The sequence below is a fragment of the Apteryx mantelli genome, chromosome 5, assembly GCF_036417845.1.
Source record: "Apteryx mantelli isolate bAptMan1 chromosome 5, bAptMan1.hap1, whole genome shotgun sequence".
Classification (NCBI taxonomy): Eukaryota; Metazoa; Chordata; class Aves; order Apterygiformes; family Apterygidae; genus Apteryx; species Apteryx mantelli.
In genome coordinates this window covers 81,223,380-81,246,521 of record NC_089982.1, presented here as the reverse complement: position 1 = coordinate 81,246,521, position 23,142 = coordinate 81,223,380, and the positions used below count along the sequence as shown (strand labels likewise).

Here is a 23,142-nt window from a genome sequence, read left to right as displayed (position 1 = left end):
CTATTGTAGGAAGCGCTTAGCCACACCCAGTTCTTTCAGCTGTTTGTCAATGCAGTGTCTCACCTGCCTCATCCAGTAACAAGTCACTACCATAGCAATGCACACGCAGATTTGCATTAACAGTATAACTACAACAGGATGCAATAATGCATTGAAGATGCCGGTTGCTGTGGGTGACCATCCAAAGAAAATTTCCCACCAGTGGTGTTCTCCCACCTTCTTAATTCGTTCCATTACCTGCTTTATAACATTACCATCATGATGCACAGTTATTAGGATCTTTTTAGCTTCTGCCTTAGCATTTTCTAATAGCTGTTGTAAATTTGCATGCTCTAACATTTCTTTTACAAGCGACAAATCCATGCCGATGGGGGTCGGGGTTATACTATGATATAGGGTATAGTTTCTAATTAGCAATTGACTAGTAAACACAGGCGGCTTATACACAAAATCACAGCCTCTAATAATAGCTACATTGCAAGCACACATATTAGAGTCATTAAACACAGTCTGGTTATAAATTTCATTAATTACCACGTATTTACACATTGTTCTAAAACACACACATCCTTTCCCTACATAAGCTAATACAGTTTTATTATTACTCTGCGGATTGATCTCAAAATGGCACACCCCCTCTTTGGTATCAAAGCAAACATCGCTCGCCTTAAGGGCATCATCTTCGCATATGAATCCCAGCCCCCGTTCTAAAATGCAGGCTTCTAAATCTACAGTTTGCCACTTTTTATCAGACACTCTTGCCCACATTCTGTGGTCCAGGGGGTAGACCACAGATTCGTTTGTGTTAATTCCCAGGGCTACAATTGGGTACACCTTTTCGATGGTGGCATCCTCCACGGTCAGTACGTAGGCGATGACTGCGTTGAGGACTTGGTCGTGGGTGAAGTTCACAAGTCTCCACCATGCTTGGAGTTGTCGCTCTTTCTCCGTGGCAGCGTCCCACACAATCTTTCGGATCTCGGTGGGGAGGACTCCGTTGTCGCCATCTCTCAATATACCTGCAACGACACTCTGCACCCACGTCTGGGCCTGGATGCAACTGAGAGCGAGGGATACGTTATTTTGTTCAATTCCCAGTGCTTGCAGCAACACCTGGTGATCTTTCTCGCTTATTTGTTCCCAGGCAGGCAACACATCTGACACGAGCCATTGCCCCATTCCTAGGTTGGCTAGTGATGAATTAATGGGATTTATAAGGCCTTGCATTCCAGAAGTTACAGCCTCTAACTTATTGGCAAGGACTTCAACATTCATGCTGTTGAGTACTCCAAGCCCGGTTCCTCCTCCTCCCAGGGCCATGGACAGCAGGTCACGCTTAGTCCGGACTTCATGGATGGACCGGCTGTGAAGCCAAGCCAACCATCCAGTATAGAGGGTAGATAGGAAGGGGGTGCAGTGTGGCCTGACTGATGAGACATTAACGGTGGACAAGGATAACACCACCTTCTTAAGTGACCGAACAGGCCCAGTTAATAACTCTTGGATGTGATTTTGCTTAACTACATAAGGGCCTATTTTTGAAACAAAGGGGCGCAAGACAGCAATTATGGTAAACTCTTTTTTAAATCCTTCAGGGCCTCCTATTAGCCATTTTCCTCCAAGCTCTGAGGACATCTGCACACTCAAATTCCCTCGACACCACACCTGAAGATTTATGATTGAGCGTGGACAGTGTCCATAATTTTGATTATACCATGAACCCTCTGCACTTAATAGAGATTTGTTAAATGTTTTGCTCTCGCGGATGCAGTTTACTGACACAATCCATTTGTGGCCATTAGGGGCAGTGATAGTCACAGTGGCGCCATTAATTTTCCTAGGATCCGTTACACTTTCTTGAGAGTATCTAATTTCTAATTTTACTTGGTTTCCAACTTCAGCATATTGGACTGCATGCCAGGCCAAAAAATGGCACTTCAAGATCTTAATGGCAGTAAATGAGCGTATTGTGGTGCTAATCTTGAATTTAAATGATAGCCCCACGCTGTTTTGGGCCCAGAGGCAGACCACAAAAACTGGTTGGACCAATGTGAAATTGCACCAACAATCCAATTTTTCCATGGCACAGTTTTTTTTCTGACTCTTCTTTGTTTTTATTTCAGTTACAGAGATTTGAGTTACTCGCTCGTGAGTGGATCCATTAATTACCCTGCATCCTACTTTTATGTCTTGTCCTACCTTTCCCAGCAATTGAGGAAGTCTGTTTGTGCTATCCCAGCTCCATTCATTTTCCAGGTAAACCTCAGACCCATGCATAACCACTGTTGATAGGTTTAGGCCTTTGTTAGAATTTAATCCCATGCTTCCTGTGTATTTTATGTGAGCTTGAGACCAGGGCCAATCTGTGCCAGTTTTTGTGTATCTTCTAACCCTGTGCTGGGCAGTGGCCCGTTTGTTGAAGTGTCTTTCTAAGAGGGAACTACTAAATTTTTCTCTGAAGTTTTTGTAATTTAATTGGGCACATTCCATACTCAGTGCTATACACATACCAGAAATCAAAGCAAATCCTGCAACCACAAATTTGAAAGCATTTTCCCCGTAGTGCAAACAGGGCTGGTGATGCCACGAAGTTCGCCCTTCCCGTCGGTCACAATCTCCTTCCATTTTTCTTTATCTGCAAAACATAAACAAGGCGGGCTCTCCAGCCCCGTTAATTTCCCTTCCATGCTTTTAATTGTGAAGAATGGAGCCACTTTTCCTGTCTTTTCTTCCCCTTTTTTATTTCTACCTGGTACATAGTGGGGCTGGCCTTGTTAACAATCCTAACGGGCCCCATCCATTGGGGTCCCAGCACTTGGTTCTTCTCTCTAACCCCCCGATACATTACCAGGTCTCCCGTGTTCCACTCCATGGGCCGCAGCAATGCTCCCAGTTGCTTGTCCATCTTGGGGACACTGGCTTCTTGCGCCAAGGCCAGCTGGTGGTATGTGGCTGACACCGTCTTCAACATTTCCTGAATCCACCTGTCTGTCAGCACACGGGGCTGTAATTCGTCCGGCGGTTCCCCTCCTTGCCACCAGTGTCCCAGCATCTTTGGGTCTCTTCCAGGAGTTAGCTTTTGGGGAGGAATTCCATGAGATGTGACAGCGCCTCGTAACGCCAGCAGGACTAACGGGAGTTTCTGATCCCAGTCTTTCCTTTGCTGGTTTACGAGTTTCCTCAGCGCTGCCTTCAGTGTTTGGTTAGGCCCCTCTGCCAATCCCGGCTTCTGGAAATGTCCCGTGATGTGAAGCTTTTGGTTAATCCCTAAAGCCTGGCACACCCCTCTTGTGACTTCCCCGATGAAGCGTTGGCCATGATCCGAATCAATTTCTTTGGGTACTCCCCACCGGGAGAACACATGCTCTACCAGGATCTTAGCAGTAGCGCTGGCTGTGTTGTTTCGAGCTGGAAATGCTTCTACCCACCTGGTGAAGTTATCAGTGATTACTAGACAATACTTGTTTCCTTGTGCTGTTTGGGGCAAAGGTCCGATAAACTCCATCTGCAGTTTGCTCCATGGTCCAGAAATCCTCTGGTGGCCCAGGAGGGCTTTTGTCGTCTTTGTGTCTGGATTGTTGGCTGCACAAGTTAGGCAGTTGCTAACGTACCTCTCCACATCGTCTCTCATCTCAGGCCACCACCCAGCACCCTGCAACCTCACCAAGGTTTTGTCCGTTCCCAAATGCCCCTGCTCATGAGCTAGGGCTACTAACTCTGTTCGGACGAGTTCAGGCACAACCCACACTGGGAAGTCTGCACCATCCCTCCGTGCCAGTATCAGACCCGAGACATCCTTCCACACTTTGCACCCTTTATATTCCCTGCCTTGCATTAAATCCCGGAGGGTTGGGTCTTGTGCTTGCAAGCCTAGCAAGTCCACGCTCTCTCTATTTCTGCCTTGAGCTACTGAAACCGGCCCGTTCTCCGAGGGCTTGCTAGCCTTCCACATTTGGCCTTCTTTAGCTCCTTGCTTTGCTTTAGCGTCAGCCTCCTTATTCCATTTCGCCTCCTCGGTTCCCTTCTTGTGGGCCTTGACCTTGATTATCTGGGCCGGCTGAGCCCTTTGCTCGGCCAGCTTTGCCAGGTACAGCAGCTTTTTGGCATAAGTTACGGGCTTGCCGTCGGCGGACTGCATGTCCCTCTCCCTCCAGAGCGGGAGCCACTCGAGCGCTGCCCTCACCACCCAGCCCGAGTCCGAGAATATGGCCAGCGGCTGATCCACCGGCGTGTTTTCCAGGGCTGCTGTCACCGCCACCAGCTCAGCAGCCTGAATCGAATGCGGCAGGCACTTCCCTTTGACCACTTCGCCCGTCGCCCTGTTTACGGCTGCGTATCCCGTGTAAGGCACTCCCTCCTCGTGGTAATTCGACCCATCTACAAACCAGACTACATACCCTCTGGCCTTTGCCTCCGACAGGTTAATGCTGCTCTCAAACAAGGGTGGACGCCGTGGCTTCGGTTCAGCGAGGGGACAGCCCTGCTCATCACCTTTTCCTCCGCTGATTATCAGCCCGTAGGTTCCGGGAGACGGCTCCTGCGTCTCCGCTGCGACGTCTTTGTGGAGCAAGGTCAGTGCCCAGTTAGCCAGCCTCGGGTAACACACGGGGCCTTCGCTACCCTTCGCTGACAAGAGATACTTCACTGGGGTGTGCGATGTCCGTAACAGCACCGGGGCCGACCCGACCAGGTACTCCCAGTGCTGCAGGGCCCAGATCAAGGCTAAAACCTCTCTTTCGTATTCTGTGAACTGCTGCTCTGTCGGTGTCAAGAGCCGCGACGCGTACGCTACGGGGAGGAGATCAGTGCCGTGGTGCTGACTAAGCACGGCCCTGAGCCCCTTCCGCGTGGTGTCCAATTGCAACTCGTAGGGCCTGTCCGCGTGGGGATGTGCCAGCACAGGGGCTTGCACCAGGCTCTCCTTTAAGGTTTTAACTGCTTCATCCTGCTCCGGTCCCCATTCCCACGAGGTGTCTTTTTTTAGGAGCTTACACAGCGGGGCAGCCTTCTCTGCATAGCCCTCGATAAATTCTCGTGAGAATCTCACGAGAGCCAAAAATGACCGTAAGGTAGTGACATCTGCAGGTGCTGACACCTTCTGTATTAACTCCACCCTTTGCTTCTCCAGTGACCGCCCTTCTTCCCCCAGAGTCACCCCTAAATATGACACCTCCTTCCAACACAGCTGGGCCTTTGTTGGGCTAACTTTGAACCCGGTTTTCTGGATGACTTCCAGCACTTCCGCCAGAACCTCCAGATTCTCCTCTTTAGTCCGGGTATGGATGAGGATATCGCTCACACAGGACAGCACGTTCGCTTTGTGCCCTAACTTATCCCACATCCTCATCACATGTGTGTGGCAGATGGCAGGGGTGTTGTGAAACCCTTGGGGCACCCTAGCAAACGTGTACTGCCGACCCCGGACAGTGAACGCAAACTTGTACCAGGACTCTGGGTGCAGAGGGATGGCAAAGGACGCGCTGGACAGGCTGAGCACCGAGAACCACTTGGCTCCCCGGGAGATGGCTGCCATGACGTCGGGGTACTTGGCCACCACTGATGTTCTCAGCGGGGTGACCTGGTTGAGGGCACCATAGTCAACTGTCAGCCTCCACGTTTTCCCATCTGCTTTCCGCACGGGCCACACCGGGGCGTTGTTACTGCTCTGTTGCTCGACCAGCACCCCTTGTTCCTGCAGGGCTTTCACTGTGTCCCACAAGCTGTCCTCAGCCTCAGCGGGGTACCGATACTGCTGCTGAGGAGGAGGGTCGGGCCCCTTTATCACAACTACGGCGTCTATCTGGCCACAGTCCAGCTTGCTTCTTGCCCAGACTTGTGGGAATTGCTCCGTGACCCGTTTCACGCGGGGTTCCCATTCGGGGTGGACCAGGAGCTCCGGGGCTTTTACTGACATCACTCTGTGACTAGCTGGGATTATCTGTACATCTCCTTGGGGGCAATGTAAAAGAGTTTGATTTGCCAGGTCGACCACCACCCCCATCTTTGTAAGTGTGGAGATGGCTAAAATTCCTGGCTTTCCTTTCATTTCCATTTTACCAAATTTTTCTGACCCCTTGGCAGTGCCAATTTCAAATGGTATGGGCCCTGTAAATGGCACTGAGGATTTTTGGCCATTTGATCCATCTACGTCAATAATTTCACACGTTTGAAAGAGCCCAGTTTCACCAGGAGTCATATTCAGAATTGAATAAGAGGCACCAGTATCAATTAACATCACTTGTCCAAGCACCCCTCCTCCAATAGTTATATCAACTATCAGGCGCCCCCACGAATCGGTCTTAATCGGTGCCACAAAAAGGGGCGATGCAGGTGCCTGGCAGCCCTATTGCTGAGCCTTAGACCCCGGGTCTATCGGGTTTGAGCTGCTGTGCTTTTTGGCTTCGTGCAGCGCCAGCTTTCGGAAGAGCTCAGCATCTGGCAAGCCATCAATGTCTTCCTGCTTCTCATATTTTATCAAGCGTTTCCTCAGCTCAGCCCTCCAAGGATTGGACTTTTGAAATCTCAGCCCCTGCTGGTTTTCCTTCCCTGAACTGCTCTTGCCTTCGGGATCTTTCCGGTTGTCTCCTTGCATTTTCCTCACCCCCGCGTTTTGGAAGGACATAGCCGCAGACTTCCCTTTCTTCCCCCCCAGCATGTACCCCGGGAACGCTTGCTTTTGCAACTCAAAATTCTGGGTAAGGATCTGCTCCAGCTCAGACAGCGGTTTCCTCGCTGCATCGCCTCCCGCTATCACCCGCAACGGGGGGGTTAACCCAACCACCAGCGGCTCCTTGAATTCGGGTCTGTCAAAGTCAAGGGGGGAGTCCTTCGACCCGGGCAGCCCTGCCATCTGGTACAACATCTTCTTCCTGTTAACATACGCGTCTGGCCTTTCCTCTGGGTTTTGCTTCTCCTGGTGGAACAACACTAAGGGGTTAACCTCTGGGAAAAACACCTTCAGCACGGCAGACTGAACGTCTCCGATGTCCTGCACATTCCCCATCTGCACATCGCCCGGCAGCGCCGCAAAGTCATCCGCTTTCATGCACTTTCTCACTACGTCTATCAGATCGCTGACCGAATTGCCGTTCTGACACCTCGGCAGCCTCTGGGCTCTGGACAGCCAGTTCACGGCCGTCTCCTTTGTCAGGGGTCCCAGCATCTTCCCCACCGTCTTTAGCTGCTCGGGGGTGAACCACAGCAGAGGCCTGTTAGTATCTATGGCTTGGAGCGGGACGTGGGCGGTCGGCTCGTCAGCCGGGCTCTTTTTAGTTTTAGCAGCCTCCACTTCTGCTCCCTGCAGCTGACACATCTCCTCCCTCAGGGGGGCATAAGGAGAAGGTCTCGTAGGACTATTTGCTCCCCACACGTCATCCTCATAGTCGTAGTGCGGAGGGTGCTGGTCCAAGCAGTCCTCACTGTCACCGTTACCAAATCTCGTCCTTTTCCCCTGGATCGCGGCCACAATGCCCCTCGACACCCCCAGCTCTGCCTGCAGCTCCTGGATCTTAGCGTGGCACACCTTGTGATCGGGGCCACTGCCGCGGTCCCGCTGCACGTCCTGCAGGACTGCCCGCACCGCGCTCTGCGCGTCATGCGTCTCGCCTATCCATTTGCCAACCTCCTTCTCTAACTCCTCGGTCTTCAGCTTTTCATAACCCAGTTTGTTCTCTAGCCGGGTTATTTCCACCGCGCTCCTCAGAGAGTCACCGCACAAGCCCTGCACCTCCGCCCGCAAGTTGTCCACTTGCATTTTGAGCTCGCCCTTGGCCTGTTCCAGTGTCTGCACACTCTCAAGTGCCTCCTTAAGCAATTTGGACAACTCCCTGCCCACCATCAGCAAACCTTGCAATGCAGCTCGTTTCTTACACTTGTTTGTGGGCTTGGGCTTTTTCGATTCCTCTGACCAGCTCTCCCACTGCTGACATAACTGCTGGTAGGCCTCCGGTCCCTGGAAAGCTCCCGGGGACCAAATAGGGGGGAGACACTTCTGGAGCACAAATTGCTCCAGCTTCCAGTTACTGACAATATCAGTCATCATAGCAAGGGGCGAGATCAAACGATGCTGCCTCAAAGCAAAGATATCATAACACCAGCACCTCTATCCCACCCCCAAAGGAAGGCTGCAGCCCTTTGATCTTCCCAGAAGAGCTTGTCTAGCTCAGCGTGCTCAACCTTCAGCAGCTCGCCCAGGGATGCCAAATCTTTTGGCAGAGTGTTAAACCTGGGCAGCAGGCAGCCGAGCCGGCAGCGCCTGAGATGACGGTCTGCCTACGGGACAAGCTCCCCGGGATGCGCGCACAGGTGGGCAAAGCAAGGCAGAGGTTTGTAGGCCCCCAACAAGAAGATCTCACCAATCCGTTGGCCAGACGTCCTGGGAGTCTCGGGAACCTGGAGAGGGTCGCTGCGGAAGTCCGTGTGGATTCGGCACCTTTAGGTTCAAGGTGTTAACAGGGTCTTTGTCCCGGGCACCTTTTATAGCCGTTGCAGGTCTTTGTTTGAGGCTGATAATGCCGCTGTTTACTTCCTCGGTGGCTCTTCCTCCCTCAGGTGTTACATTCCTTCCCGTATCTTCCCAAGGACGCTTTCCTTGGCCTTCCTTATCCTCTTCTGTGCTGATTAGGGAGCCTGAAACCACAAAAGAGCAGCTGCTTTTCTCATTAATTTTTTTTTTGGGGGGGGGGGAGGATTAATCCCAAGTCTCTCACGCTAACTCTTGCTCGTGCCAAGCGCACGCAGCTTGGCCTGAAGAGGGAGACCTGGAGGTATCGCTGCCGCCCCGGCCCGCCAGCACCCGGCGCCCCAAATCCCCCCCTTTGCAGCGTCGCCCGCAGCCTGTTCACGGCAGCAGCTGGGCTTTGAAGGGGGATCACAAGCGGCGCCCCAGCGCTCCCCGCGCCGCTCGCACCTGACACCTGCACCAGGCGCTCGCGCTTTCAAGAGGGTTGGCGAAGAAATCTGCTTGCCAGCTCGATGGAAAACGCCAGGAAAATTCACATGGCTCACGTTAGGATTCATCCCCCCTTTGGACTTCAAGAGCTGCACTTGTGCCTCAGATACCAGCTTGCCGGACACCGCTTCGTGCCTCCGAAGGTGCAAATTTGTGCCCCCCCCGATCTGGGTCAGGCCCTGCCAGCCGCCGGCAGTCGAGACCCCGGTGTCGCATGGGCCCGGTAACAGCTGTAAATCTGCACCTGCGAAGGCAAACACAACCTCCCAGCCTTGCCCTACAAACCACATTTTAGCTCAGGGCGCTTTAGAAAACTGCACGGTTGATTTCTTTCCTCTTTTTTTTTCTTATGCCATTACAAAGAAAAAAGGTATTACTCATCTCGCTAAGTGAAAGTGCTGTCGTTTTGATTGCTGCTTTTCCTCCTTCTGCAGCTCTCCCCAAAGCCACACCTTTCCCTGGAATAAATCCAGCTAAAAAAAAATAATCGTAATAACTTCAAGCTTTCGGGTAAGAGCAACCGGGAATTTTCTGTCAAAACGGTGCCATTTCTGCAAAATGGAAACTGAGCCAATCACACCAGAAAACCGCACTGCAGATCACAGCACCGTTCCTCTGCGTCTCCTTGGCCTCCAGGGAGTTTCCATTTGCAAACGGGCCGGTTTTCCCCAACACGGGCCCTTATTTCCTGCAATTCTGCCCTATATCAGCTGCGTTTGAACGGGCAGAGCAGCTCGCTGATGGGGCCAGCTGAGGATAAAGGCACATTTCAAACCATCAGAGAGAGCACAAACGCCCGTTTTCAGGCAGTCATCCCTTGTTTGATCCCTTTTGAATTCTCCCTGCCCAAAGAAGCCAGGATCTAGCTGGGATCTCCTTCCGAAACTGGGCAATTCCCTGCAGACCTTGTGCATTGGGTGCTGAGGCTCCTCGGTGCCTGGGGCCCATCCAGAGCCGTGCAGAGAGGCAGAAATGTAATTTTTACCCATGAGCGTGAGTCCAACAGCTACACAGGGAGTGCTTCCACCCTTGTCTGTATTGCCTAGGTTTCCCCAAAACCTGAGTACTCTGTAGTAGAAAAATAACTCGGTGTCCGGACCTGTCACCAGAGCATCTGTGCAGCCTCCCGGAGCAGCTCTCCCTGATCCAGAAATCCAGCCCTTACAACAGAGGGCACGGCTTTCCCCTTATTTTTATGGCATTTTTGTTCTCCCAGGATCTGTATATTTGCATTTGTGGATGCTCAGGAGCATCCCGGGGGCTTATCCTACAACCGCCCGTGTGGACCGTGTCCCCGGCACAGCCCGGCACGGCAGACCTGCCGTCCTGGGCGCTGCCTCATCTCCAGCCCTCTGCATTTAGAGCCAAGCCTGGCACCCCTGCAGCGAAATGGGAATTTAACGGAGACTGAAATGCGTCTAGGAGCTGCTCGGGGTTTGCAACCCCCTTTTTTTTCCTTCTGTGACACTTTGCTCTGACCCCCGAAAGGAGACACTGTGCTGTAAGGAGCTGGAAATAGGAAGAAAATCAAGTGAAAAGCGTAACGAGGTTGGCAAGACCCTAGGGAAGGGGGGGCCCCACCGTGCCCGGCCGTCGCTCGTGGCTGGGGGCTCGTGGGAGCCCGTCTACCGCAGCAAGGTCGCCGGCGGATCGGGGCCCCGCTGTGAGATCGGTTCACCTTGCACCCTTCTTCCCCCCCCGTCTTCTTCCCAGGCGAGCAACCCCAAACAACGTGGGGAAGGCGTCAACAGCAGCTGGCGGCCGGCAGGTTCCCACAGCGCTTTTGTTTTTTGTTATCGATCGGGCGCCAGATGAAAGGGTCCCGTTTCCAAAATGTTTTCTAGCAGGAGCAGCCCTTGGTCCTGGGAACCGCTTGGCCTCCGGGAAATAGCTGAAGCGGGTGCAAACAGCGGCTTCAAAGAAATAACCCTTGCTCTTCCAGCGGGCGCAAATATTCGGAATAACCCCCTTCCGCGGGAGCGTGGCTGGGGGGTGTCTCCCCCGGGGCCCCTCGTCGCTTTAGTTGGGAAAAATGGTGAGAAAAAGCGGGGGAGAAGCCGTTGCAAGGGCGACAGCCGGTGGGCTCGGCTCACCGAGTCTGCTGGCAGGGTGAAAGAGCAAATCCACTGGCAGTGGTTATTTCCGAAGCCCCCGGGCTGAAGACGTTGCTTGGAACCGGCCGGGCGAGGGGCCTGGTTTGAGAGCGACATGACACCAAAGGGGAAAACCACACGGGACCTTCCTGGGGTAATCAAAAGTGAGTCAGGCCCATCCGCTCCCCGGATCATCTGAGCTTTCGGGGCAGTTTCGCCTCCTTTCATCTCCCCCCCCCCTTGGCTTCGCCTTTCAGGGTGGCTGTAAGGCAGGAGACGAGACGCTTTTGAATAACACCGAGACCTTTTCCCCTCTCAGACCTAAACGAAGAGGGAAAAGCAGGGCAAAGCTCGGGACAAGCCTCCCCTTCCCCAGCATCTCCCGTCCTGCCCGGATTTTCCGTCGGCATGTGGCATTGGGTCGGCCAGGAAAGCGTTGAGGAGCTATTTCACCCCCTTTGACTTCACCAGCGTTGTCAGTGGTTAGCGGGGCTGCTTCGGTCAGGAAATCATTTTAATCCGAGGGGTGGAGGGGGAAAAACCTGTGATAGCGGCGTGGAGAATCGGGTGAAAAGGGGAAAACGAAATTGCTCTTAAAGAGATGCAAAATGGTTTTCCTGTCCTTCGGTGGGCTCCACGCGGGGGTGTTTCTCAGCGCCCCCGCAGCAGCCCGGCCTCCGGCGAGCGCCAGGACGGAGGAGAAATCCCTCGCTCCGCCGGTGGCCGTCGGTCCCCCGGGAAGACGTAAGGCTTTATCAGGGCCGCGAGCGCGTGCACATGGGAGCATGGAACAGAAATGAACCGTGATTGGCAGCACGTAAAGCAAATTACACCTAACAGCACCTTTTTTTCCCCAAACATGGAAATACTGAAGGCTGGTGACAACAGTTGACTTCTCCACTGTAATTTCACATTATGTATTTCACTATTCTAACCGTAAAGCCTGAGTGGTTCAAAGCTCTCAATACCCCCCCCAAAAAGAGCAACTGTGATATTTTATCTACGGCTTCAATATTTCTGCGCATAAAACATTCGGTATCGAAGCTCGCAGAGCAACGCCCAGGCGCGAGGCGATGCGCTGCAGCCAAATTTCCTCACTTTTGTGGTTTGTCGCCCACCAAACGTGTTTGAGGTTTCTCGCTGCTGTTTTCAAAGTTCTCTGTAACCCTGCAGTGCCTCGCGTCCCTGCGCCGCGGAGAGCTCGCTTCGCGCTCGGCCTTTTTCCAGGCCCGGAGAAGATGCCGCCCCTCAACGCTTGAAAGGTCACTGGTCGCTTCGTACTGACGGATGCCAGCTGCATTCAAGTATTTTACCGCTTTCTGCTATACTGAGCCTCTTCGCTTCTAAAAATGCAGCTTCTCCTTCTTTTGAATAAATTCTGCTTTTAACAGAGGAGAAAACGGCGCAGCTTCATTAGTTTATTTTTGCTTCGTTTGTTTAACACTGAGCCCCCAAATTAGCTTGTTGCTTCTTAATTGACTAGATCAGAAAAAAGCACAAACAGCCGGACGGTGAAATACGGAGAAGCGGCTCTGGGAAGCAGACACTGAATGAGTTTTCATTTCTCTCTTCCCAACGGTGATCCAAAGCGCTCCAAAGCTGGAAGACCGGTGGCTTTACCGCCCTGAAGCAGGTCGCACCCCGCGGCAAGGGCCACGCGGCGGGACGGGGCTGCGGCAGCGCGGGCGGCCGCCGCGGCAGAGGCGCGGGGGAAACATCTGTGCCGAGACGGGAAGCCTCCCGGGCAGGGTAAGTCGGGCGCCTAAACGCGGCGGAGGCGCTGGGGGGCTGGCGGGGGACTCCCGGCGCCGGCGGTTCGGGGGGCTGGAGGCGAGCGGGGGAAGCTGGAGGGTTTCCCCGCCGCCGGCACGTCCGAATGGGTGGAAACCTCCTTTGCAGCCGCTGGTGTGACGGGCGAGACCGGCCGATGGACCCGCGGGAAAAGCTGCGGCCGGCACCGTCGTCGGGGCCACGCGGGCCCCTGGTGACGCCAAACCGGTCCCCGGCTCCGCCAGCGTCCCCGGCCCCGCGCGCCGCCATGGCACGGCAGTGGCTCCGTCTCTACCTCTGCCTCCAGGTCCCAGGTAAGATCCGCCGGGAACGCTGCCCCGGAGCCGGAGGTCGCCAGCGGCTGGGAGCTGGCAGCAGCTAAAGCCGCGTTAGAGCCTTCCCAGCCATCCCCATTGATCAACAACGTCCCATGGGATGTGACACAGCGTCTGGATTATTTAGGTTAAAAAATATGGGCATAGTATACATCGCAGGACACTATTACCTCTCGACCTGATAACTTATAGACCAACGTATAACAGTACAGACGCAGCAGAGGCTGGTTTTTGCTGTGGCTCCCTTAGTGCGGACGCGCTACGGGGAGCTCCTGGTTGCAGCGTACGCTGCTTTCCAAAGTGCGGATGCTGTAACCGGTGGAGCTAGCACCTGTCTGTCTCCACTGTCTACATAACGCAAAGATGATAAGTATACGGCTAGCTTTGCTTCCAGCTGCATCCAAGGGCTGAATGTTTCCAAAGGGCCATAGCAAAAATCAGCGTGTTACAAAAACACGCTGCGTCGCCGATGGATTGCCGACGGTGCGGGCTGAGCGTGTGTAAGGAACGTGGGAGCAAAGCTGCAGACCGGTGCTTTGCAGGGTGTCCCCCCCTCTCCGTGTGACATTCGGCCTCACCAGTTCTAGGACAGAAAGCACCGGGAGCTTGAAACGCCTGTTAAAAGTATATATTGGGATGGCAACTCCAGTCGTCACCCCCAGATTTCCCCGACCTCTTTCCGTGGCCCCAGGGAACTGATCCGCAGCCTGTTGGAGCAGCCTTCTGCTGGCAGCCCAGCACGGCCCGTTCCCGGAGGACTTTCCCAACGCCACAGGCTGAGCTGGTTCGTGATGGTGATCCAGCTGCAGAGCCACACGGCAGATTTGACGGCAGCCGGCCCGAGGCGCGTGGCTGATTCCCACGGCGGGGCTGTCCCCCGCCAGCCCTCTGCACCCGAGGCTGCGTGGTCCCCTGCAAGGACCCACGCCGCGAGCGCGGGGGTAAAGCCCTGGCCGCTCCCCTGGGTGCTCCGGGGGGTTCATTTGCAGTATAAGATGGGTTTTCAGCTCTGTTTTACCCCCCTCCCAACTCAACCCGCTGGAGTTTGACCGCTGACTTAGACCCCAGCTGAGCACGATCCCGTCTCATCCCTCCTGACTATCTGCTCATCTCCTCAGTGGCCAAATGGAGAGGGTTTCCGGGGGCTGCCGTTCCCCGTGGGAGCCCGGCACAGCGGCGCCTCGAGCCAGGGACCCTGGCGGCGACGTGCCCCAAGTCCGGGCAGCTCTCGCCCCGGGGGCTCAGCAAGCACACGGAGGCGTTTCCCACAGCCTGGCTTTGAAGGATGCCACTCCAAAACAGGGGCATGACATGTTTCAAAGGAATATGGACATTTTAAGGCAAAAAAGTGGAAAAAATGTGTTATGTTCAGCTTCCTGCAAGACTTTGAAATGAGCCTGGGAAACAGGCGGGGGAAGAGAGAGCGTCTTTATCTCCCGAGCAGGTTTTTCACTTGGTCTCAGAGTATTCGCAGCCTTGTAGGATTGTTTTTCAGGGGAAAAAAAGGACTGCAAGTCCCCTGTTATTCTTTCACAAGGACATGTTAGCTCTCTCCTCTCTCACGCAGATATCGCTCAGGTGCCTGCCAAGGCAGAGAACAACAGAGATAATTTCCACCGAAGCTGCAAAGCCCAAGCACAGTGATGCCGAACCGAAGCTTTCAAACCCATCAGCTGCCCCTAAGTCCCTCTCCTTCCCCCAGAGCGTGAAATCACTACAGAAATAATGCCATTCGAAAACGGGTAGAAAATAAAATTGGCTCCTTTTGAAATTATCTTCATATTAATTTTCCTCCCCTGGTTTGGAGCCACCTTTTCCAAATTTTTCCTGCACTTCCAAGGACCAGCAATGCTTTTGCATGAGAAGGGGCTGGTGCAGTTGCGTGATCCCGCAGCTCCAAGAGCCGCAGGCTCAGGAGTGAAGCTCCGGCTACGGACAGGCTCATAGCCACGTCACCGGAGCTGGCAACACGGGGAGCGAAGCCTGCTGCCCTGCTAGCTCTCCAGCCGCAAAAAAAAATGCATCAAAAAAATCGGATCGGATGGGCACTTTGGAGAAATACCCCCAGGGAAAACCTGCCCCATTGCGTTAACACCACTCATCACTCATCCCAGCTGAGGGTCCTCTTCCCGGGGACACTGAATTGAGCCGTTTAAAGCACCAGCTATGTGCTATAACACGCGTGTAACAGCAGATGCGGACTCTGCACCCGCTGGTTCCCCGCTCTGCGCCGCGCACCTCTGCGGTCGCGTTCGGCACGGCTGGGCTTTTGCTGCCTTTGAGATCTGATCTCAAGTTTATCTTCAGCCTGCGTGTTGCTTCTCTGAGAAAAATATCTCGCAAACAAGCTGAGAGGCTCAAAAAGATCTGGTCAAAGCGAAGCCTTTCTGAAAAACGAGAGAGAAACAGGAGGGCAGGAGCAACCTCCACTGGAGACGACATCAGAGCCCCTTCCCCGAGCACGCAGACCCGCGGACACCCTAGGGAACATCCCTCCATCCCTCTCTGCCGCTTAATTTCCTCCTAGATGAACATTTGTGGGACAACAAATACCTGTGTTTTGGCCAAAAAATAGCTAGGGACCCAAAAAGGCCTTCAGTGAAATATTGGCTGGATTTCATGATAAAGACTCGTGTTTCTCACCGGTGTGACCCCCTGATCTGTGACTACTGACATTATTAACCTCAGAAGGAAATATGTGCTTACCATGTAAAAAAAGCAATGGCCAAGGCATAACTACGTGTTTCTGTCTTTTTTGCAGGTTTTTGTACAAGTCTACTTCTGTCTCAGACTCCAGGACATATTTTAGCCCAAACTAACAACAGAACAGAAATCACCTGTCACATGAAAAAAGATCAGTCCGGGGTGTACTGGTACCGATGGAACCAGGAGAGGCAGCTTTTCCAGTTCTTGGTATTTTCAAACCCGCTGGGCAAAAACACATACGGCACAAACATCAGCGGGGAGAAGTTTGGCGTCTACAGAGGAAGTTCTCGAAACTCCTACAACCTGCACATCCACCGCCTCCAAGCTTCAGACAACGGCACGTATTACTGCACCATCTCCCAGTCCTCGGAGCTCATCTTCGGCAACGGGACGAGGCTCAGCGTGGGTAAGCATCGCCCCGGCTGGCCCCGGGCTCGGAGACGTGCCAATGGCCTGGTGTGACAAGGTCCCCAAGGAGCCACATGACTGTCGATAGGTGCCCTGATCCTCCCCGATCTGAGGGTAGGGAGAGCAGGAAAGGTCTGGGCTCTGGGGTTTCCTTGAGGAGCCCTGATACGGCAGAAAATACAACAAACGGCTATACTGTAGGACAGCTTGCATGTGGTAGTCCTTCTGCCACCAGTGGTTGTTCTGGCCATGCTCTGGACCCAGCATTGGTCCTGTCATTTTAGGACTTCCAAGGGAAGCCACTCAAACCAAAATATGGGGATGCCCTGCATTTTTCTAGTCCCTTGTGGTGCTTCTGATGAGAGCTTGGATGTGTGCCCTGTTTAGCTCACAGGTCTTTCCACATTCTCGTTCTTCCTTACCTTTCTCCACATTATAATAATACTTTCAAAACTGGGGGACTTCACCCCTTGCATTGCTGCTGTGGGGACAGTGGGTTTCTCCTGACCAGTGGATCTGGCTGCAGGTTTCAAGCCTGTTCTACACATAAATCAGAATTTAACCCTCAAGGCTGTCAGCCCACCATCTAATCTGAAATCAGGCCTGCCGTGTAGGTCCCATTGCAGGAGGGACATGCTGGAGACCTCGTGCACTGGAAGAGCTGCTTTTTTCAGTCCATTTCCCTTGATCACAGAGCAGAGGGTTGGTGGTAGAAAAAATAATGTATTTGAAGTAGGCTTCAACCCATTCTCTGCTGCCCGTGAGGGAGATGAAGAACCTATTTAGCCAAGCCGCAGTTACAGGAGTTGGCTCTAAACCATCGCTCGTGCCCCTACATTTCTTTTTGCAAATAGTGCCCTGCAACTTGCATTCATTGAGCTGGCCCAGACATCCCTTTTGGATTCTTGCCGGCTTGAGGAAAAACTAATTTGAGATAAAGGAGTATTGTTTTTATCAACTACGGACATATCTATGTCCCAAAAGCAAAGCATTGAAAACACGGCTAAAATTCAACACGATCAAGGGCACTCCAATTTAAAACTAAATCCCAACAGATGGTCTGGGAGAACTCAGACTTCACTGGATGTTTTCTTTTTCCCTTCAGTATGCAGGGTAAAATGAATAGTCATTAACTTCCTTTTTTTAAAACCTATTGTTAAGTAAGGGAGAAGTAATGCAGGTAAACCCCAGTTACCTAACGTCTCAGATGAGTTCTGGAACACTGGAGAGCCTTTTCCGTTTAAATTAACGGTGATTTCCACAGGAATTTCAATTATCTCAGACAGAAGATCAAAAAATAGTTTTGAATTGCCCAGAATTTTGGGTAAGTGGAGTATGAGTAGTCAGATGTACAGATACTTAATTAGTGGGATTTTTTCCTGACCAACTTAAATAGACAGATGAATGTGCTACATTATAATCCATGCTGAGCACAATAAATCATGGCCTTGTTTTATCAGCAAAAAAATCCAATTCTGAGCAAAGATTATAGTAACCTGAATATGGAAAAGATCCAGAGATCCCTTAAAAACCTCCCAGTGCTATTGAAATCTCCTGTTACTTCTGATTTTGTGTAACAAATGCATGGTTAGCAGCACAACGGGCAACAACGCAAAACCTTCAGATAAACAAATGAGCCACTTGGAAATTGCTCGGCTGCGTTAAGGCCAAAGACAGCGGGAGAGGAGGGGATTTTTCGGGCATTGTCAGGATCAAGTGTTGGATTCTGAGCTGACGGGAACTTTCTAGTAACTCTCTCTCCGTGTTTCTAGGCGGCAGAGCCATACAAAATCTGTTTTGGAAATATCCCAGAACACATTAATCCCGTTCTCAGAACAAATCCTGCCAGTGCTTATTACTGGCTGTCGGCCAGCGCTAATGAGACTGTGTCTGGCAGCAAATGTAGCTCGAGAAAGTTTTCTTTTTCTCTGGCTTGATCTTCTGCCCTTGTTTGCCTAATATGCCATTGCATTAATGCTCTTAAAGGCCCATGTTAACTTCTGTGGCCACCGAGGGGCTCCGGCCAAGCTCCTGAAACCCAGTCCATGCAACCACAAATTATCTCATGTTTGTTCTTTTATTCTGGACAGGGTCTGAAATCACTGAGAAACTCGGTACCCCATACGCATGAGCCGACAGCCCATGCTGGTTCAGGGTCAGTCTGGTGACAACGTTATAGCTTTAGAGCAGGGTCTGATCTTCCCATTCTGCTTATTCCTCTGCTTATTTTTCCAGTCTACTTATTTTTTAGGCTGTTTGAAATAGGCTTTTTAGGGCCAAGGCTTTCAGAAGCTGTTGGGGACTGAGTTGTTAGCAAGCGTGAGAGGTCTCCTGCTGGAGACATGCTAGCCAAGCCAGAGGGCAGGTTGCAGAAGACCCTGCACTTTGCAGGGGTCTCAGGCTGGGTCCCACACACAAAAGCCTTGGCTCAGCTCCAGAAGTTCTTGGACCGCATTATATATAATCTTGACTTTTGGAAACATCAGCCAATGCAGGCAGAAATGCTGGTGTGCAAAGACTCAACTCCTTTAGTGCTGAAAGTCCTCCTTCAGTGGAGAAAGGAATAGTTTTAAAAGCTAAAATTTCCAGACCTTCCTGCCTGCTGTTTTAAACCTCCACGGTGCTCAGTGCAGTATTAACAAACTTCTACCTCTTTAGTTGATGTTTTGCCTCTGCCTTCGAAGTCCACTCGAGCACCACCCTCCAAAAAGCCCACACGGTGTATCACCAAAAGCAAACCTGTCGACAAGAAAGGTACAGCACCATCTTCGCTCAAGCTGCCTTGCAGGAGGGTTTCCTCACCCTTAGCACTGCACCGCTGAGACCGATGGACTCGTGTGTGAGCCAAGCTCAGCTCGCCCCTCTTGTGTGCTTGGCTCCTCACTGGTCCTTGGTGTTCAGCCTGAGTTTGTCCGAGGGTAGCAGGCTGTGGCAATGGGACCCCGTGTGGTTGGGCATCTGGGTCCATCTCGATCCTCAGCTCGGGACGGAGCTGGTCTCACCCTTTGGGAGAGATCCCCAGGGGCACACAGGGTCTAGACCCTGGCATACGGGGCCAGGAGACGTTTCCATTTAGCTCTGCCTAAGGAATGAGCAAGTGCTGGTGTCTCCCCTTTGGTGTGCAGACCTGCGGCGGCGGTGGCAGCAGGCCTACGTGTGCCTGGCACCCCTGGGAGGGGATGAGGACTCCACAAAAACATTAACGTGGCTCATGGCTAAGTTCCCTGTGATGCCCTAGGGTTTACCGCAACCCCAAAGGACACCCCGAAGTGCTGGTGATGTCCTCCAGTCCTGAATATGCGCGTGGGGATCAGCCCAGCAAGGCTGGCGGGGGCAGGATCGGTCCCCAGGGTGCTCAGCTCCAGGGGCAGCGTCTCACCGTGCCACGCCGTTTCCTTCCCGTGCTCCAGGTTGCTGCAGCCCCTTCGTCTGGATCCCGCTGGCCGCCTGCGCCCTCACCCTGCTGCTCTGCCTGGCTGCCGCCATCTACCGCTTTCACCGTAAGCCACTGGGCAGCGAGGGGGTCATCCGTCTGGGAGGGCGGGGAGCAGGACAGACATCCCCCCCCGGCCACGGAGGGTGTCCCCGCCAAGCGGAGCGGTTCGGGCCGCAGGAGCACCCCACGCGCGCTTCCCCAGCGGGATGACGGCGGGTTTCGCAGCCCCCAGGAGAGCCTGGGGCTGGGCGCTGGGACTCTCCAGGCGTCACTGGTGGAGGGGGACAGGCTGGGACCGGGGCCCTGGGTGACAGACCTCTCTTTGCAGGGCTGCGGCGAAGGCTGTGGCTTCGCGTCCACAGGCAGTAAGTCCTTCCGGTCCCTCCTGCCACCTCGCACTGGCTGGCGACAAGGGAAACCATGGACCCTCTTCTGCACAGCGCTGAGCCCTCCCGGGACCTGACCCAGATGCCCGCAGCTCACCACGGGCCACGTAGTCAACCTCCCCCGAATCCAGGCACGCGACTGGCAAGACGAGGATGGTGGAGAGGTCCTCAGAGACCCTGCCTGCCTTCCCCGGGGTGCCACCCGCAGCCCAGGAAGGACGTGATGGAGACCGGCCACGGATGTGCAGTGCGAGACACAGACCTGGTCCGTGTGATGGACCACAACTTTATTTAAGATTTTCCTTCGCGCAGCAGCTTACAGCCAGACTGGGCCAGACCCTGCAAAACGCCGGGCATTTCTCAAAAGCTGCTGAGGGCTTTCTGCCGTCGGGGCCGCTTGCCTGAGAAGGACCAAACGCTCTAGCGGGCTCTGCGCCGCGCGGGACCAGGCCGCTTGCGTGCTCCGTGTGTTGCCGCACACATCGCTGTAAAAAAAAAGGGATTCAGTACCGTGGGCTGGGAAGATAGTCTGAGGGCTTCGTGGTCCGTGTTCATCTTATAAAATAGCACGTAGATGCTTTTATTTTTTTCCTGCTAAAGCCGGTTGATAGGACTTTGCTACAAAGCCGCCAGTCCCTGCGGCAGCCTGCAGACCGCACCAGCAGGTCGCTGCGTGGCTGGCACAGGCGCGTTTCTTAGAGATGGCAAATAAATCCTTTAGCAGCTTGGTTGTGCAGGCTGGTCCCCTGCGGCGCGGCGCCGAGCGTGGACGCTGCTAGACGGTCACCAAGGGGCTGCGAGCAGGATCCGCTCCTGCAGCCCGGGACAAGACGTCGGCTGCGTCTCTTCCCCGGCAAGGGTTAAACTGGAACCGAACGTCCAGGTGTCCCAGGGCCGAGCCGGCAGGCCGTTCCCGCGGGAGGAGATTGCGAAGAGTGGGAGAGGGAGCCCAGCCAACGCGATACGCCCAAGGCCGAGCTTCGGGCAGCACCGCGGAGGGCAACGCCGGCACCGATGATAGCAAGCGGAGCCGGCCGGCGGCTGGCGCCGAGCCTAGCGGCGCGGCCGGCTCCCCCCGGCTAGCATCCCTTCCACGAGCGGCCTTGCCCGGAGGTGGGCAAACCCCGAGCGGCGCGGGGGCCAGCCCCGGGCTCAGCCCCGGCGGCGAGGTCTGATTTGGGATGCCCGGCGTGCTTGCGGCTTTCCCGGTGCTCCGTAAAACCCGTACTTTTTTCCCAAATGTGCCTCCTAATCTAGTCTAAGTGCTGTTGGAGCTGGGTCTCTGCAGGGGCAGCGCTCCCCCCGCGTGCTCAGCTTCACCCGGCGCGGCCCGAGGGCTCGCTCCCCGCCGGAGGTGCGAATTCGGGGGTTTCCAGGCTCGGCGAGGTGACGGCGGCGAGCGTCTCCGTGGGGCGCGGGGGCCACAGGCGCTTCCGCCCCCCTCCGCTTCCGAGCCTGCGACGACGACGGAAATGCCTCCGGCCGCGGGGGGGACACGAGGAGCAATGCCACCCCCCCCCCAATCACCTCAAGGGAAGCCATGGCCGTGCCCCGTTTTGGGGCAAAGTACGGCCGAGGGTTAGGTGCTTCCTTAGCAGGGAAAGTCCTCTCCGCTTGGCCACCCCTGGTGACTTCTGCGGAAGAAAAAAACCCAACTCTTTTTCTCCGGAGCGCCTCGTGGGCTCCTCTCATGCGAGCTGTCCTGACTTGAAAGAGGAAAATCCCTCGCCTTCAGCCCGGGGCGACCGCAGAGAACGTGCTCCCGGAGGCAACCTCGCTCGTCACCTTCCTGTCGCCATCGGCAGGGGCTTCTACGGCCGTAAACCTCTGCCGCGTCCAGGAAGGCTTCAGCAGCCGGTTTCACGGATGTGGCACCCGATGGAAAAAAATCACAGACGGAAACACTAATAAAAAGACACTTTTATTCCTGGTAAAATTAGCCCAGCCCTCGGACATTTGCAGCTAAAAAAGGGTTTGTTTGGGTTTTTTTTCCCCCTCGCGTAACCCCGTCGCTGTTGAAAGCGTAACAGCAAAACCAGCGAAAGGGCAGAGCTGTTGCGGTGCAACGCGAACAGGCAGAGGGGGCTTCCCTAGTTGATGCCGTTCCCTAACTCCTTCCTCATTTTCTATCCACTCCTTTCCCAGCACCGGCCGGCCTTCTCCCACCTCCTCCTCTCCACCTCCTCCCAGCAGCAAGGCACTTCCCCAGCTAGACGGGAAAAATAACGGGATCCGTGTACGACCCCAAGCCCTCAAATCGGTGGCTAATGAATGATGCCACCTTACAAGGCACAAAGAAACCCTGCAAAAGCGACGATAAAGCCAAAAAGGCCTTTAAATAGCAAAAAGAGATTTTTGCAGCTCTGTGGGTTTAAATACAAAGTATTAGCACGTCGTGCCCCCTCCCACGAATCACTGGGCGGTGAAGTGTGAAAGAGGCCAAAAATGACACATTGGAATAATCTGTCACGTATTAAATATGTTTTATTCAGTGTGATGTTAGAAAAAGGACTACAGTGATTCTTTCAATAAGCAGCGCGCACATATCTTGAAAGCATTAAACTATTCTGAGGACCGACAGCAGAGCAGAAATATGGGTTACGCATTGCAGTAAATATTCTTGCTGCTTTTGGAAAACTTCTGTCAACAGTCTAAAAAAATAGCAATTATATTGTTAATCTTTCAAGAGCGTCTCAGTGGCTAGTCTGCTACTGGCAGCGCTCAGTTCTTCTTTATTCTTTTAATCTGCCCAGTCATTTCTACATCAACAGTCTGTGTTTTTATAGCCCAAACGATTCAATACAAAATCAGGTGCAGCTGAAAACATTCAACTGAAAACAAGCTAGCGACGCTAGATCAGGAGTTATACCTGGTTTTAAAGCTCCTAAATCTTAAAAAAAAAAAAAAAAAAAAAAAAAAAATTTGCAGAGTCATAAACATATTAGTTTGGCACGCTAATGCAGAAAGAGTGAGTAACATCTCTATTGAATTATGAATTTGCAATCCATGCAAAGGAGAAAGAGATATGTGTATCCATTGGTGCTATTTATATCCCTAC

General features: G+C 53.4%; 3 protein-coding genes across 3 annotated transcripts; 1 reads left to right on the top strand and 2 right to left on the bottom strand.

The window, feature by feature from the left end:
- LOC136992234 (uncharacterized) lies at positions 1–2,625 on the bottom strand. The gene has a single exon (XM_067297258.1). It carries the CDS (start codon positions 2,623–2,625, stop codon positions 1–3), a length of 2,625 nt encoding a protein of 874 aa, XP_067153359.1.
- Positions 2,626–2,671: 46 nt separating this feature from the next.
- LOC136992233 (protein NYNRIN-like) lies at positions 2,672–6,196 on the bottom strand. The gene has a single exon (XM_067297257.1). It carries the CDS (start codon positions 6,194–6,196, stop codon positions 2,672–2,674), a length of 3,525 nt encoding a protein of 1,174 aa, XP_067153358.1.
- A 6,877-nt stretch (positions 6,197–13,073) lies between these two features.
- On the top strand, positions 13,074–20,096 carry CD8B (CD8 subunit beta). The gene is made up of 5 exons (XM_067297202.1): positions 13,074–13,127; positions 15,910–16,260; positions 18,921–19,016; positions 19,673–19,762; positions 20,027–20,096. Exons 1-5 carry the CDS (start codon positions 13,082–13,084, stop codon positions 20,065–20,067), a joined length of 624 nt encoding a protein of 207 aa, XP_067153303.1. The 5' UTR covers positions 13,074–13,081; the 3' UTR covers positions 20,068–20,096.
- Positions 20,097–23,142: the final 3,046 nt, after the last annotated feature.

Excerpts from the sequence above, each read along its gene's own strand:
- LOC136992234 (XM_067297258.1), bottom strand. The coding sequence starts at position 2,625 with ATGGAAGGAGATTGTGACCGACGGGAAGGGCGAACTTCGTGGCATCAC.
- LOC136992233 (XM_067297257.1), bottom strand. The coding sequence starts at position 6,196 with ATGACTCCTGGTGAAACTGGGCTCTTTCAAACGTGTGAAATTATTGAC.
- CD8B (XM_067297202.1), top strand. The coding sequence starts at position 13,082 with ATGGCACGGCAGTGGCTCCGTCTCTACCTCTGCCTCCAGGTCCCAG. Across the intron at positions 16,261-18,920 it reads CGGGACGAGGCTCAGCGTGG|TTGATGTTTTGCCTCTGCCT; the intron begins GTAAGCATCGCC and ends CTACCTCTTTAG. Across the intron at positions 19,017-19,672 it reads CAAACCTGTCGACAAGAAAG|GTTGCTGCAGCCCCTTCGTC; the intron begins GTACAGCACCAT and ends CCCGTGCTCCAG.